The sequence below is a fragment of the Anolis carolinensis genome, chromosome 5 (genome assembly GCF_035594765.1).
Source record: "Anolis carolinensis isolate JA03-04 chromosome 5, rAnoCar3.1.pri, whole genome shotgun sequence".
NCBI classification, from domain to species: Eukaryota; Metazoa; Chordata; class Lepidosauria; order Squamata; family Dactyloidae; genus Anolis; species Anolis carolinensis.
In genome coordinates, this window is record NC_085845.1 from 4,761,240 (window position 1) to 4,778,215 (window position 16,976).

At 43.0% G+C, this 16,976-nt stretch overlaps 1 protein-coding gene across 2 annotated transcripts in view; it reads left to right on the top strand.

Moving 5' to 3' along the window:
* LOC100567492 (transcription factor COE1) overlaps window positions 1-16,976 on the top strand; it is a 160,633-nt gene that overhangs the window by 135,743 nt on the left and 7,914 nt on the right. The window contains exons 14-17 of one of the 2 annotated variants that reach the window (XM_062982246.1): window positions 365-542; window positions 4,060-4,245; window positions 7,624-7,815; window positions 13,316-13,394. In XM_062982246.1, the coding sequence (XP_062838316.1) occupies window positions 365-542; window positions 4,060-4,245; window positions 7,624-7,815; window positions 13,316-13,389 (630 nt within the window). In that variant the 3' untranslated portion in view covers window positions 13,390-13,394. The remainder of the gene's footprint in view (window positions 1-364; window positions 543-4,059; window positions 4,246-7,623; window positions 7,816-13,315; window positions 13,395-16,976) is intronic. The other variant, XM_062982247.1, reaches the window with a different exon arrangement.

Below are 16,976 nucleotides of genomic sequence, written 5' to 3' on the forward strand. Positions count from 1 at the left end.
AGAATAAATGCAGTTTGACACCCATTGGGCTGCCATGGCTCAATGTTGTGGAATTCTGGGAGCTATAGTTTTCCAAGGTCTTTAGCCTTCTCTACCCCAAGAGTTCTGGTGCCTTGTCGAACTACACATCCCTTTGTTCTGTAGCACTGAGCCATGGCAGTTAAAGTGCTGTCAAACAAGGAGAAGCGGGTAAGAAATTAAATTATTATTATTGTTTCCACAGTATAGATCGGGCATGAAAAAACTTTGGCCCTCCAGGTGTTTTTGACTTCATCAAATCCAAAACAACTGGAGGGCTGAAGTTTTCCCATGCCTACTATACAAGCATATAATTGTATGTGGTTCTTCTCTTTTGCCTCCCCAGGACATAATCCTGAAGCGGGCAGCAGATATCGCTGAGGCTTTGTACAGCGTCCCACGCAACTCCAACCAGTTGTCCTCCTTGGCTGGGAACCATGGCCACTCGGGGATGATGGGCGTCAACTCCTTTGGGAGCCAGTTGGCCATCAACCTCAGTGAATCCGCTCAGGGCTCAGAGCAAGGTAGGGAAGCGGGTGCCGCCTCAGTGCTTCCATGCTACTACATGGAACATACAACACTACACAGACATACAATAACCCTGTGATCTCAGCCATGAAAGCCTTCGACAACACATCTTCCATGCTACTCTTTAGGGGTGTGCAAATGTTCATTTTTAATTCATTTTTCGGATCAGATTCGTTAGATTTGTGTATACGAATCAACATTAGAAACATGCAGGAAAGTTGGGGGGGATTTAAGAATCAAAACACTCACCAACCATTTTTGTTAAGATTCTGTACCATTCGGATGTCTCCCAAGGTCAGTTTAATTTTCAGTATAATCATTATTTATTATTTATTTATTTACAGTATTTATATTCCGCCCTTCTCACCCCGAAGTGGACTCAGGGCGGATTACAATGAACACATATATGGCAAACATTCTATGCCAACAGACAAACAACATACATTAGACAGACTCAGAGGCATTTTTTAAACATTTTTCCAGCTTCACGATTCCGGCCACAGGGGGAGCTGTTGCTTCACCGTCCAGTAGTGGCTGTACTTCCTCATTCCATTCCTCGTGTTTTGCTGGCAGTTTTATGGTGTTGTAAATTAGCCTCCCGCATAAAGCATCCCTAAATTTCCCTAATTGACAGGTGCAACTGTCTTTCGGGGCTGCATAGGTCAACAGCAAGCCAGGGCTATTAATGGTCGGAGGCTTAACCCGACCCGGGCTTCGAACTCATGACCTCTCGGTCAGTAGTGATTTATAGCAGCTGGTTACTAGCCAGCTGCGCCACAGCCAGGCCCCATTAAGCAACTTTGGTAAAGCCAAAAGTGTTTTAAAAACCAATGTTTCCCTGTTTTTCTTTAGCTCTATCACCATAAAAAAGGTACTGGGGGCAGGACTAGCAAACTTGGGCAGAAGACTGAGAACACAGCATTCTGGGAAATGTAGTTTGGGCAGGCGAGGTCCCCTGTGGAAGAGAATGCAAAAGGCCCTGCTCTAAACTACATTTCCCAGAATGCAGTGCTCAGCATCAGAAAGCCCCAATGAGGGCTGCAGCAGCCAGCCGTTTAGAGTCAGTGCACTAATCCTAAATAAAATTATTGAATCTGCAAAGAAGACTAAAGTAAGTAAGTAATAGTATAAATCTGTGCTAAGTTGAAGTTATGTGGTTGTGTGTCATAAAAACAGACAGAGGTTCAAGGGGATTGCTGTTGTCGCTTTTTTGAGAGATAAATTGTTTTTGTCCAAACTTTTTAAAATCCCCAAAAATCTTTAGATTTTTAGATGTGTGAATCTTTCTGAAACTTTTGGAGATTGATTCCCTGTTTTTCTTGTGCATTGTGTATAAAAATTCAAGTAGATAGCTCTTGCAGTTTTTCAAATTGTTTATAAAAACTTAGAAAATTCCCCAAAGGTCCGTCGATAAGGGAAACCTTCTGAACTTTGGTGGGCTAACAGTGGTAAATGTGTAGCAAGTTTCACTCCAATAGCTTTAAAAATGAGGAAGAAAGAAGTCCCTGAAGTTTCTCCAGTTATAGTAGTTACTATAAGGAGTGTGAGATTTATAGAATAGTTCCAGTCTAATATGTGTTTCTTAATATAAGGGATGGTTTTAGATTTAGTAGTAGATGTAATGCTAGATGTAGTAGTTTCAGTTTTGTAAATTATGAAAAAAAATGTTTTTGTTCTTTTTAGTTTTTTCCCCTTCACTTCTAAATAACAATTACTTACAAATCGTTGCCTCTTGATTTTCATTCTTGTTCTCCAACTCCCTTTTGATAACACCATAGAGTCACACTTCTACTTTTTTTGAATAGATTTTTATTAAAGTTTTAAGTAAAGTATACAGCGATAGAGTGAGAACATATAATTTTATAGAGAAGAAAGATGGAAGAACTAGAAAAAAAGAGAAAAAAGAATAAAAAATAAAAATCGAAGAAGAGAAAAAAATAAAATAAATAAAGAGAAAAAAGAGGAAAAAATATAATTTGACTTCCGTTCTTCTTTTCCTTGGGTACGTGTTAAGTCTCTTAGTTGTAGTCCATCTTTCCCTTTTAGTAAGTCTCGTAGTTTTAGTTCAAGGTCCTAAACTTGGTAGGACTCTTTAATGTAAAGTTGTGTCCAGTCAGTCATTTTTAGACTTTTAACATTGTTCTTCTTTAACAAAAATGTTAACTTATCCATATCCTTAATTTCCATGACTTTATATAGCCATGACTCTTTAGTTGGTAAGCTATCCACTTCTACTTTTAACACCATTCCTTTAATTCATAAATCCAATAGTAGAGATACCCCCACTCCTCCAATTTTCTTTCCTAAAAGTAATAAATAAGTCCTAATCTTGAAGTTGGTTGAGAATTTCCCCTTAATTGTCAGTTTGTCCATTTGCAATTCTTCATCCAGATCAGGCATGGTCAAACTTCAGCCCTAATGCGGGAGTTGAAGTCCAAAACACCTGGAGAGAGGGCCGAAGTTAGCCCATGCCTGATCTAGATCCCCCAGAATGAATCTGTGGCAAGCACCAAATATTCTACAAGGGTTGAATGAAAAGTAATGCCTCCACCTTCGTAACTCCTCAACAGATGGCAGTCCTGGTATGCGGCAGGTCCTGGCTTGTTCCATAGACTCTCTTCTACAGTTCCATTTGGCAGGAAGTCTTAGCATTGAACGGTTGTGTTGTTAAAGTGCGAAGTAGGGAACCCTGCACAGATGGGGAACCCTTAGCATTGAACGGTTGTGTTGTTAAAGTGCGAAGTATGAAAACCTTGCGCAAACGGTCGGTCAATGCGACTTAAGCAACGTGCAGTCATTGAATTGAGATTCATCAGAGAATGCAAGCTGTTTATGGTGATTGTGTTGGTGTGATTCCTGTGTGTCGTTGGGCGAGTAAGTTTAAAGATGTTGAGGTAGGAACATCTGACTTGCTTGACAAGAGTTGGACGTCCTGTGACAGCAACCACCGAGTTTCACAAGCAAAAGGTTGGCATATTGATTCAGGACGATCGTCGTATCACTTGGAGAGAAATTTCAAGCATCATCGGCATTTCACAAGAACGTGTGGGGCACATGATTGCTTTGCTTGGCTATCGGAAGATCTGTGCACGATGGGCACTGTGAGACGCCAGTTGCGGAAACCGAGTGTCGACTTCAGAAAACTTGTTCATCATTGGCAGAAATGTATCCAATTGTCTCGTGGTGATGTGGAAAAGTGAATAGTGGTAGTTAAAGAGCACATTCTAAGGATTATTTCTGCGTTTGATGTATTAGGATATTCCCATCCAAACCCAAGTAACGAAGGTGGAGGCATTACTTTTCATTCAACCCTCGTAGATCCTTCAGAATGAATCTGTGGCAAGCACCTGATATTCCAAGTCAGACTGCTGCAAAATATGGGTGTTCTATGCCTTATTAATGGCCCAGCGTCAATCCGTGGATTTCTTTGTGAACTTATCAGCAGAAGTTGGAATCCTTTCCCCACCTTGTTTTTGCACCCTAACTGCTCACTTTCCCACTCCTTGTTTTCAGGATACACCCGGAACACAAGCAGCGTCTCTCCGCGCGGCTACGTGCCCAGCTCCACTCCGCAGCAGAGCAGCTACAACAGCATCACGTCCAGCATGAACGGATACGCGGGGGCTGCCATGACCGGCCTCGGGGTCCCCGGCTCCCCCAGTTTCCTCAATGGCTCCACTGCCAACTCTCCCTACGCCAGTGAGTGCCTGCCTTGCGTCTATGTGTTGGGCACACTGCCATGTCCATCTATTACAGGCATGGGCAAACTTCAGCCCTCTAGGTGTTTTGGACTTCAACTCCCACAATTCCTAGCAGCCGGCAGGCTGCTAGGAATTGTGGGAGTTGAAGTCCAAAACACCTAGAGGGCTGAAGTTTGCCCATGCCTGCTCTATTACCTAGACTAAACCTCCAGGGTCCTTTTATTCAACTCTTTACTTGGGCTGGTAACTTTCCACTCCAGACCCTAATGCCTTCCACATTCCTTCCACAAAGGGCATCAGGGAATTTGTGCTGGGTTTTAGTCCGAACTATAAATATATCCAAAATGCCGGGCCTCTGGTGGCAAGGGTCCAGCTCTTCTGAGCTGCCAATGAAAACACATAGAGAGCCCTTTCAGTGTTTCTGTACATGCACCACCTTCGCAAGGTCCCTCAGCCCTACAAGAGGGAGCAGGAAACATCACAAGGGGATGGAAGGCATCTTCTTGGAGAGAAAGTTACTTTTGTGGGTGAGAAGGACCAAGAATGGCCCCAACCAACACAACCTACGTATTTATTTATTTACAGTATTTATATTCCGCCCTTCTCACCTCGAAGGGGACTCAGGGCGGATTACAATGAACACATATATGGCAAACATTCAATGGCAACAGACAAACAACATTCAGTTTTAGACAGACACAGAGGCATTTTTAACATTTTTCCAGCTTCACGATTCCGGCCACAGGGGGAGCTGTTGCTTCACCGTCCATTGGTGGCTGTTCTTCCTCTTCTTTTCCTCGTGAGCAGTTTTATGGTGTTGTAGATTAGTTAAATTAGCCTCCCGCATAAAGCGTACCTAAATTTTCCTACTTGACAGATGCAACTGTCTTTCGGGGCTGCTAGGTCAACAGCAAGCCGAGGCTATTTTTTTTTTAATGGCTTAACCCGACCCGGGCTTCGAACTCATGACCTCTCGGTCAGTAGTGATTTATAGCAGCTGGTTACTAGCCAGCTGCGCCACAGCCCGGCCCCACCAACCTCTTCCTTTCCTTCCTTTTGTTCTTTCTTTCTGCTTGTCTACCTTTTTTTCCTTCTTTTTCTCCTCCTTCCCGCTATCTTGCTTACTTCCTTCCTTTGCTCATTCCTCCTTCCTTCCTTAATCCTTTCTTTCCTTCTCGTTCACTTTTTCCTTTTTCTTTCCCTTCCTCCTTCCTCTCCTTCCTTTGTCCCTCCCTCACTTGCCTGTCTTCTTGCTTCATTCTTTCTCTTCTACTTCTTGTCTGCTTCCTCCCTTCTCTTTCTTTCCCTCTCTTTTTGCCTTCCTTCTCTCCTTCCTTCTCTCCTTCCTTGCTCCTTCCCTTGCCTGTATTCTTGCTTCTTTCTTTCTCTCCTACCCCTTGTCTGCTTGCTTCTTTCTTTCTTTCTTTGCCTGTCTTCTTGCTTGCCTGCCTTTTTCCTTCCTTCTCTCCCCTTTTTACCTGTCTCTCTCTCCCTTCATTCCTTCCTTTCTTATCTCTTTTCCATCAATCCTTCCTTCCTTCCTTCCTTCCTTTTCTCTCTCCTCCCAAAACTACTCGTATTTCCTCAAATCTAGTCCAACATCGAATCTAATGCGCACCTCAATTCTCAAAACGCTGAAACCAAAAAAAAAAAAAAAAACTATTTGCTGGTGAATTTATTTTATTTATTTATTTCCAGCATTTATACCCCGCCCTTCTCACCCCGGGGGGACTCAGGGCGGCTTACAACAGTTGGCAACATTTAATGCCAAGAACATAATAAAACAAAAACAGTACATATAATCAATTAAAACTATAAAAATACATCATTAAAATACATTATAACAATTAAAACATATGTAAATTAGATCCATTTGTCTAAAAACCTCATGCTTCAGCCTTCAATCAGACCATGAATGTAACGCATGGCAGCAAAAAAAGTGGTCTTTGTAATTTGGCCAAAAAAGGTGTTCATTACAGTGACTGCCTGCTTAGAATTCCTTCTTTCAAAATAAACGTGTTAGAATACCAAAGCTTTCAGCAATGGAAAAGAAAATCTTGGGGGTGCATCAATGTTGGGGAATGGATTTAGTTTAACTGCCTTGATTCAATGCTATGGGATTATGCAGGTGTCCTGCTTGTCTTTCAAGAACAGCCTTAAGACACTGTGGCAAGTAAATGAAAACTGCTTTACTTCAGCAAAACATAAAGTACAGCACACTCAGTGGAATAATGCAAAAGGAAGCAAGGAAGTCTTAGAGCAAATGCGGTTCTTAGTCTCTGTTAAATTCCCAAATCAAATAGCAGTCTTACTTCAGACAAAGAAACAGCAATAAATCCAGATGCAGACTTGGAGCATGCACACGGGGAGCAAAGGCATTAGAGTCAGTTTGTTACCAGCAAGAACTGGCTGCACCTGCTTCTGCTTTATAGCCCTGAGTCCCTCCCAGCTGCTAGGGCAGTTCCCAATTATTCAGCTGCATTTCTGGCAGCTATTCCAGCTGAATGATGTCTCTGCTCTGTTTCCTTTCACCTCTCCTTAAATGTGGGTACTTGCAAAGTCTCCTCCTCAGACTCCAACTCGCCCTCAGATTCATGAACCCTTTCCTGTTCCCCTTCCTTTTCTGAAGAAGAGGAATCCCTAACAGCGGGCTATAGTTTGACAAAACCAAACGATGCTGATGCTTCATCAAACTACACATCCCAGCATTGCATATCCTTGAGCCCTGGCCATTAAATGAGAGGTGAGGTCCTTCAAATTGGATCTCCTGAAGCAGCTTCGCCTTTAGCTTTGGTTCAGTGCTGAGATTACTATATTATAATAATAATAATAATAAAACTTTATTTATACCCCGCCACCATCTCCCCAGCGGGGACTCGGGGCGGCTAACATGGGGCCATGCCCAAAGCAATACAATATAATAAAATATAAAACAGCATATCATAACATAATTAAAAATAATACAATACATAATAATAAACATCACATCAAGAAATCAAGAAACAGTCAAACAAGAGCAGGCCGCATGAACACAAAGATAAAACCCGGAGTGTGAGGGACAGAGGGGTACTCCAATGTGTACAGGGACATATGAGAGTGGGGCAGTTTAGAGGATAGATGTTTGGGGGAAGTAACACCGAAATATATAACAGAAGTTACTCACCAAAAGCACAGCGGAAGAGCCATGTTTTCAGGTCTTTCCTAAAAGCTAACAAAGTGGGAGCTTGCCTGATTTCAGTAGATTTCAAATATCTGATTTCAGATATTACGCAAATCTAATGCACACCCGAATTTGGGGAGGGTAATTTAGCCCACAAAAGATGAGCATTAGATTTTAGCGAATACAGTAAGTCTTTGCCCTTCTTCTCCCTGCCAGTCATGCCTTCCAGCCCTCCCCTGGGGGCCTCCTCCATGGCCAGCTCCTCTGCCCCGGCGGCCGGCGTCTTCTCCTTCTCCCCGGTCAACATGATCTCGGCCGTCAAGCAGAAGAGCGCCTTCGCTCCGGTGGTCCGGCCGCAGGCCTCGCCGCCCCCCACCTGCACCAGCGCCAACGGGAACAGCCTCCAGGGTGAGTAGCCCCGCCTCCTCCACCTGCAATAGCCAATGGGAAACAGGGTGCTTCTCTTCTCATTCATACAAATGAGGGGGTGGAGTTAAGCGGTCATGAAATTGGTCTTGTGGCGCAATGGCCATCGTCTTGAAGACTTGAGTCTCTTTCACACTACGTAACACAAGCCAGGAGCCCCCGGTGGCGCAGCAGGTTAAACCGCTGAACTGCTGAACTTGCTGACCGAATGATCGGCGGTTCGAATCTGGGGAGCGGGGTGAGCTCCTGCTGTTAGCCCCAGCTTCTGCCAACCTAGCAGTGCGAAAACATGCAAATGTGAGTAGATCAATAGGTACTCACTCCATGCAGTCATGCCGGCCACATGACCTAGGAAGTGTCTATGGACAACGCTGGCTCTTCAGCTTAGAAATGGAGATGAGTATCAACCCCCAGAGTAGGGCATGACTAGACTTCATGTCAGGAGAAAATTGAACCTAACACAAGCCAACAAAATCAAACTTTTTGTAATCATCAGAAATGAGAATAGCACAGTTTAATTAATTGTTTATGCTGATTTTAAGTATGTCTTTATTTATTTTTTCCGTCACGTCAACTTTTTAAAATATGACGAATGGGACATTACAGCGGACTACTGTAAAGTCTGCACATTTCACATCATATTCGTGTAGCACAAGCCAACTAGTATTTTTCATCAGATATAATTTTAGGTCATTTTTATAGAGTTTCTTGCACTGAATTCAAATCTGTGTTTATTTTTTTTCTCTATCACATGTAGTTTTTGCAATGGAGCAAATCGAATAATTTATGCACTGATATCAATAGAATCTAATTGCTATCAGTGCGGTCTTCTGTCACGCGCTGGGCCTGTAACTATTGTTTTTTTGTATAGGACGTATACTTTATGCCCAGTGGGAAGCCTAAAGAGAGGTTCTTGAGGATTTCCCTGAAAAGGATGGCCTTTTGAGTCTTTAATGAAATAACAAAGTCTTTATTGTTGAACAAATAATAAATTTTCAAGGAGTCAAATAACACTTCAAGGTTTCCTTAATAAACTGTTGACTTTTCAATCTTGTCCCCAGGGGACAGACAATTGGCTTTGGATAACTGTGTTTTCTCTATAAGAAGAAAACCCCCTTATAACCTCTCCCAGGCTGTCTATTATCTGGGCCTAGCTGATGTGGGACCCACTACTGACTCCAAATGCATCTGGGTATCGAGTGGACCTACCAACCAAGGCTTGCAGATGTTTCAGCTGGGGTTCTGTGGATTTGTGGTGCTGTTCCCTCTCCGAGGTTTCTTTGGAAACTTTAGGGCTGTTTCCCTCAGGAGCTGTGAGGATGAGAGGCTGTGAGCTCTTAGCCAGAATCTTTGGGACCTTTCTCCTGGAATTTCTGTTTCTGATTCCTCGGATGTTCTATATCCCCGGATGTTCTTGAGATATGAAGCTTTTCTACGGGACGAGCTGGTCTACGTCCTATAGCTTAGCTTCCTTAAGAGAGACTGACTTAAAAATGGCTCCTTCCCTCCCAGAGCCCAGAACAAGGGGCGGAACCAAACTTAATGATGATTGACATGCGGCCTGTCCTATGACTGCAAACATTAGCAGCAAGAAAATAAAGTCTGAGCTTCTGGTACAGCCGTACCAGCACAAGATTATCAATTAGATTCTATTGATATTGGTGTATAAATATGGAGCCCTCGGGGCATAGTGGGGTAAAACCTTGCGACTTGAAGGTTGGGTTGCTGACCTGAAGGCTGCCAGGTTCAAATCCAACCCGGGGGGAGCACAGATGAGCTCCCTCTGTCGGCTCCAGCTCCCCATGTGGGGACACGAGAGAAGCCTCCCACAAGGATGGTAAAAACATCAAAAACATCCAGGCAATGTCTCCAGGCAGCGTCCTGGCAGACAGCCAATTCTCTCACACCAGAAGCTACTTGCAGTTTCTCAGGTTGCTCCTGACACGAAAAAAAGTGCATAAATGTATCATCATACCTGGATAACAAGGGATTGCCTAAGTAAGTAAGTATAAATGTATTAATTATTTGATTAGCCTTATCGCAAACACTACACATGATAGAGAAAAAATAAACACAGATCTGAATTCAGTGTAAAAAAACTCTATAAGAATGACCTAAAATTATAGCTGATGAAAAATACTCATTGACTTGTGTTATAGGACTTTGATGCCACTTTGAACAGCAGCCTGTCAGGTATTTCTTCAACTTGAAGCAGAGTTTGTCAGCTCAAACCACCAAGAAATATTAAAGTACTGAGCGATACTTGCAATAAACAGCAAACACAGGAGTGTCTTTCCACAGGAAAGCTTTATCTTTTCTTGCAGCTATTTACAGTATTCACAGCTCTCTCCAGAATCCTCCACTTTGTCATACATCATCACCACACCCGACTCCAACTTATTCTGTTGGTGTTCTTCTATATACTCTTGCATGATGCAATGTTCCATTCATGCATCCATTTTCTTATACGCCTGATGCAAACCTTACTTCAGGGTTTCACTATCTTCATGCTTAATCACTGTAACTGTGACTCAGCACTTAAAATACTTACAGTAACCCAGCATTTTATCTTCAAAATAGGTCAGTATATTTTAAAACTTCGACACCCCTTCCCTATTGTGAAGGTAAAAGCTATCTTAATTTTTATGTGTTTTTGTCACACAGCAATTCATATTTACACTTGTATCTTTAAATCGGTGAGTTCCAGACTACACATTCTTCAACTATGTTACCTTTCACACTACAGAATTATAGGACTTTGGTGCTATTTTGAACAGCAGTCCTCTTTGCATGCACACTTAGAGCAGTTATAGGCAGAAATGCAGCGAGACCCCTGTATCCATGGTTGCATGAAACTGTGGGTACCACTAAACCGCATTCAATTTCAGTCACAGTATACATCTATTTGCATCCACTTCCAGTCCCAGGAATTGTGGGAGTTGAAGTCCAAAACACTTGGAGGGCCCAAGTTTGCCCATGCCTGCTCTAATGGGTATCACCATTCATGATACGAGGGCTATCCAGAAAGTAGATTACATTTTGGAATTAAAAATGAACAATATATAGGAGAAAACATTTACCATATGCAGTTGAAAGCCACACCCAAATACCACTTCTCAACATAGTTGCGATTCAAATCTAGGTACTTATTCTAGTGATTAATGAGCTTGGAAACTTCTCCGCCACAAAACTTTCCCACTTGGTCCTCGACCCTTTTCCGCAGCTGCGCAGCGTCGCCAAAACTCTGTGTTGCCGTTTGGTTGAGGACGCTACCATTAGCCCAGAAAAGCCACGCCACTTCCCAAAAAGAGCTTGATTATTGGGGGGCAGGGCTGAGATGAAAAGAGGGGCGAAGCCCAGAAAGGGCCAAGGCCCTGCACCCTCAGAGGCCAATCCCCACGTAGGGCCCCTCCCTCCTGGGCCCGCCACTCGCCTTTCTAGTCCTGGCACGGTCCAAGGGAGAAGGAGGTCCGTTTGGTTTGGTTGGGGCGATCCCTCCAGCTCCTCCGTCCTGCGTTCCTCCTCCACGCGTGGCAGCAGGAGGAAGGGGGCCGGGCAGCCGGGTCCATCTGAGGCAAAGAACAGGCGGCATGGAGGAGGCACACGGTTGGGGCGATCCCTCCCTCCTCTCTGTCCTGGGCGCCTCCTCCACGCCGCCTGTTCTTCTTCTTATTATTATTATTATTAAACTTTATTTGTACCCCGCTAGCATCTCCCGAAGGACTCGATGCGGCTTACAAAGGCCAAGGCCTCAACACACAATATAACAATACAAACAAAGGCAAATTAAAAGAATTAAAACAGTATAAACCACAAGCAATAACAATACGCTAAAACACAATAGAACTGGGCCGGGCCAGAGTAATGGGTACAAGATTAAAAGTGCTGATGTGACAGGTGATATATAAGGCTTATAGGGCAAGTGCAGAGTGCGATATGCAATCTTAATTCTAATAAAGTGCTTATGGGACTTGGTATTGGAGATTTCCTATTAATCTGGGAAGGCACATTGGAACAGCCAGGTCTTCAAGTTCTTTCTGAAGACTGCGAATGTAGGGGCCTGTCTGAGATCCTTGGGGAGGGTGTTCCAGAGTCGGGGGGCCACCACGGAGAAGGCCCTGTCTCGTGTCCCCACCAACCGCGCTTGCGTTCTTTGCCTCGGATGGACCCAGCCGCCAGGCCCCCTTCCTCCCGCCACCACGCGTGGCTCCCGTGACATATCAACTGCATATGGTAAATGTTTTCTCCTATACTTTGTTCATTTTTAATTCCAAAATGTAATCTACTTTCTGGATAACCCTCGTATTTAAACAGCACAGCTAGCTCCACATGTCCTTCACCAAAGTAGCTCAATGTTGGGCCTTCAATTTGCTCTGGGTTTTAGTCTGAAGTTTTGCAAGTTACAGAAGCCATCCCTACAACAGAATATGTATTATATATACAGTAGAGTCTCACTTATCCAACATAAACGGGCCGGCAGAATGTTGGATAAGTGAATATGTTGGATAACCCTTTTATTGTCACTATTTATTGTGCCCTTTTATTGTCACTATTGTCATTTATAGTACTTCATTGACTATGCCAATTATGTAACTATCTCCTCCCGATTTGACACATTCACCTTTCGGCCCAGACTTGTGTTTGATATACCTGTTTTAACATTTTATCTTGTAAGATTGTCCTTTTCGACTGTTTTACCGATATTGCTGATTTATTGTTGTAAATTTGTGTTTTTGTTTTGATTTTATATTGTGATGTTGGGCAAGGCCTCATGTGAGCCGCCCCGAGTCCCTTCGGGGAGATGGGGTGGGGTACAAGAATAAATTATTATTATTATTATTATTATTATTATTATTATTATTATTATTATTATTATTAGGAGAGATTAAGAAAAAGCCTATTAAACATCAAAATAGGTTATGATTTTACAAATTAAGCATCAAAACATCATGTTATACAACAAAGTTTAAAGAAAACGTAGTTCATTACACATTAATGCTATGTAGTAATTACTGTATTTACGAATTTAGCACCAAAATATCATGATATATTGAAAACAATGACTACAAAAATGTGTTGGATAATCCAGAACGTTGGATAAGTGAGTGTTGGATAAGTGAGACTCTACTGTATAACATTTACGAGATTTTATTATGCTGTAACCCACCTCAAGCCACAAGGAGAGGTGAGGAAGAAATAAAATTGATGTTGTTGTTGTTGTTGTTGCTATACAAACGTCCCATATAAATCTGGAATGGATTAACCTCCCTTCTGACCTGGGAGCTGACTATTTGCTCTTGGATTGGGCTATTTGTTCCTCTAGTGGTGTCTTGTTTGCAGCCTTTGCTTTCTCTTAACTGCCTTTATATATATATATATATTTCTGTCCCCTTTCTTCTGGCTTGCTCTTGCTTTCTTTCCCCTCTGTCTTTCCTTTCTCCTTTCCTCCTTTTTTGCTTGGTCCTTCCTTCCTTCCAACCAGAACAAACCTTTGAAGATTCAACAGACAAGTTTCACACTCCGTCTCGGTCGCTCCAAGGCCTGGCTTATTCCTAACCACAGTATGTTTCTTTTTTCTCTCCTTTTCCTATCTCTTGCTCCTGCTTTGCTCTGCCTGGCTTCTCGGTTTTTCTTCTCATTTTGCCACTCCTTAACCAAAAAAAAAAAAAAAAACCTTTGCAATTATATTCTATTGAATGCATCTCTGGGAGTTGTAGTTTCCTAAGCTCTGCAGCTCCTCTTCCCAATTTGGCATGTTCAAAATCCATAGGGGCGAGCTGACCTCAACCATCTCTTTGGATTTCTGCTAAATCGTTATAGCATTGTGGCCAGGCAAACAAAAATGTATCCACAAAATCCTTAATTTGGGTATCTCCTGTGTCCATAGAACTCACTAGATGGCCATTGACTCGATTTCCACAAAATGGAACTAGTGATAACACTATATAGCACAATTTTGTTCCTGGGCTATAAATGTCATTTCCTAATTGGCTGTATCATAAAAACATGGTTTATAATAGCCACAAAAACAACATTTCCGGAGTAGAACAACTACAGTAGAGTCTCACTTATCCAAGCTAAACGGGCCAGCAGAAGCTTGGATAAGCGAATATCTTGGATAATAAGGAGGGATTTAGGAAAAGCCTATTAAACATCAAATTAGGTTATTATTTTACAAATTAAGCACCAAAACATCATGTTATACAACAAATTTGACAGAAAACGTAGGTCAATACGCAGTAATGTTATGTTGTAATTACTGTATTTACAAATTTAGCACCAAAATGTCACAATATATTGAAAACATTGACTACAAAAATGGCTTGGATAATCCAGAAGCTTGGATAAGCGAGGCTTGGATAAGTGAGACTCTACTGTACTTTCAAAATAAGATTCTCTCGGGGTGTGGGGAAGAATACTGGTTTTTATTGGGAGATTTTTCCACTTTCACAGGAGTCATCCTTCTCTAACCGAATGAATGTGAAGGAAAGGTTATATTGACAGCTGAGCCTTTCTGTTGTCTTTTTCCCTCCCTTCCTTTTTTCCTTCCATCCTTCCTTCTTTCCTTCCTTCCTTCTGTCCTTCCTTCCTTCTGTCCTTCCTTCCTTCCTTCTGTCCTTCCTTCCTTCTGTCCTTCCTTCCATCCATCCTTCCTTCTTTCTTTCCTTCCTTCTTTCCTTCCTTCCTTCCTTCCTTCCTTCCTTCCTTCCTTCCTTCCTTCCTTCCTTCCTTCCTTCTGTCCTTCCTTCTTTCTTTCTTTCTTTCCTTCCTCCCTTCCTTCCTTCCTTCCTTCCTTCCTTCCTTCCTTCCTTCCTTCCTTCCTTCCTTCCTTCCTTCCTTCCTTCCTTCCTTCTGTCCTTCTTTCTTTCCTTCCTTCCTTCCTTCCTTCCTTCCTTCCTTCCTTCCTTCCTTCCTTCCTTCCTTCTTTCTTTCTTTCCTTCTGTCCTTCCTTCCTTCCTTCCTTCCTTCTGTCCTTCCTTCTTTCTTTCTTTCTTTCCTTCCTTCCTTCCTTCCTTCCTTCCTTCCTTCCTTCCTTCCTTCCTTCCTTCCTTCCTTCCTTCCTTCTGTCCTTCTTTCTTTCTTTCTTTCTTTCTTTCTTTCCTTCCTTCCTTCCTTCCTTCCTTCCTTCTTTCTTTCCTTCTGTCCTTCCTTCCTTCTTTCCTTCCTTCCTTCCTTCCTTCCTTCCTTCCTTCCTTCTTTCCTTCTTTCCATCTTTCTTTCCTTCTCTCCCTTCCTCCCTCCCTCCCTCCCTCCCTCCCTCCCTCCCTCCCTCCCTCCCTTCCTTCCTTCCTTCCTTGCTTCCTTTCTTTTTTGGAAACTTACCATGAACTTAAGCTCATGGGCTGATAGTGGTCCACAAATCACCACGTTTGGAGTATTTCAAACACTGTGTGACTCAACAAGTGTATTTACACTGCACAAGCACAGTGTCAGTCAATATCAGCCCTCCCTGAGTTTGACCGCCCCAGAAACCACTTCCATGGAATGTCATCCAGTTGGGACCAGCCAAGAGGCTTCCTGCCATGAGGTCCTGCATTCTTGGATGGCCCGTATCCATTTGTCAGGGCCTCCCCGGTTCCCAGGAATTACAGCAAGCACCACAAGGCAGGAAGGGGTAGGAATCAGGCACAGGAGGCCAGGATTCCTCAGAAGGGTGGAGGACAGAGACGCATAGTAGCCAAAAGTTGGGAGAGTCCCCAAGGGCCTTCTAGTCCAATTCAACCTGCCAGGCAAGAAGACACAACCCAGGCCCTCTTGACAGATGGCCATCCAGCCTCTGCTTAAAAACCTCCAGAGAAGAAGACTCCGTCATATTCTGAGACAACTTGTTCACGTGTCAAAGACCTCTTGTCATCAAGAGGCTCTTCATCATTTTTAGGTGGAATGTATTTTCTTATAGTTTGGATCAATTGTTTCATTGTGTCCTAGTCTCTGGAACAGCCTCACCCCTTCCTCCTCAATGAGACAGCCTTCGAAATTTTGGGATATGGCTCAACCTCCTCTTCTCCAGGCAAAACATCCCCTTCTCCTAAAGCCATTTCTCATAGAGCTTGGTTTCCAGACCTTGGACCATTTTGGTGGCCCAGATCTGGACACCGGGTTATTATACCAGGTGAGAAGATATGGCCAAACAGAAGAGAGTGGGACTAGGATGTCCCTCTATCTAGAAACAATAGACTTACCTTGATACATTTAACCTGAAGAAAGAAGAGTAAGAGGTGATTCCAGGTGAGGTCTGACCAAAGCTGAGTGAGATGATGACTTCTCTCTATCTAGACCAGGCATTGGCAAACTTGGGCCCTCCAGGTGTTTTGGACTCCCAACTTCCACATTTTCTAACAGCCTACCAACTGTTAGGGATTGTGGGAGTTGGAATCCAAAACACCTGGAGGGCCCAAGTTTGCCCATGCATGCACTAGACTCCTATTGGTGCAGCCTAGTATTTCGTTGTCCTTTTTTCTTTGTGATGAAATAGCTTGGCCACTATTTTTCTGCACGAAAACATTTTTTGCAAAGAAAAAGTAATGTTCTTCATGAAAATGAAAATTTCACAAAACTATCAAAAATGCAACAACAACAAAAATGAAAATCTCACCGTGGGCAACTAGTTTTTCAGTGAGCATGTTCACTGTTTCTAGCATGAGTATTTGCACTGGGGTGCTGTGAGTTTTTTGGGCTGTATGGCCATGTTCCAGCTGCGTTCTCTCCTGATGTTTTGCCTGCATCTGTGGCAGGCATCCTCAGAGGTTTGTTCAGAGGTCTGTTGGAAATGAGGCAAGTGGAGTGCATATATATCTGTGGAACATTCAGGTATTTGCACTGTACTTCCATTGATGCAGCCTATTGGCTATTTTAGCTGCACAAGTGTGATCTTGGCTACTATTTCCAGCCTAACATATTGTTTGCCAAGAATAAAATATAGTATTCTTCGTGCAAATGAAATTTTTGCAAAGCTATCCTTATCATACTATAAAACAAGAAAATAATCTTGTGGTGACCAACCAGTTTTTCAATGGGCACCCTCACGGTAGCAAGACTCCTTTTGTTTTCAATGGCACAAAAATTGGCAGGTGCTTTGATGTTGTCTTCTTGCCTGGCAGAAAGGGCCTGGACTGAATGGCCTTTGTGGTCTTCTCCAACTC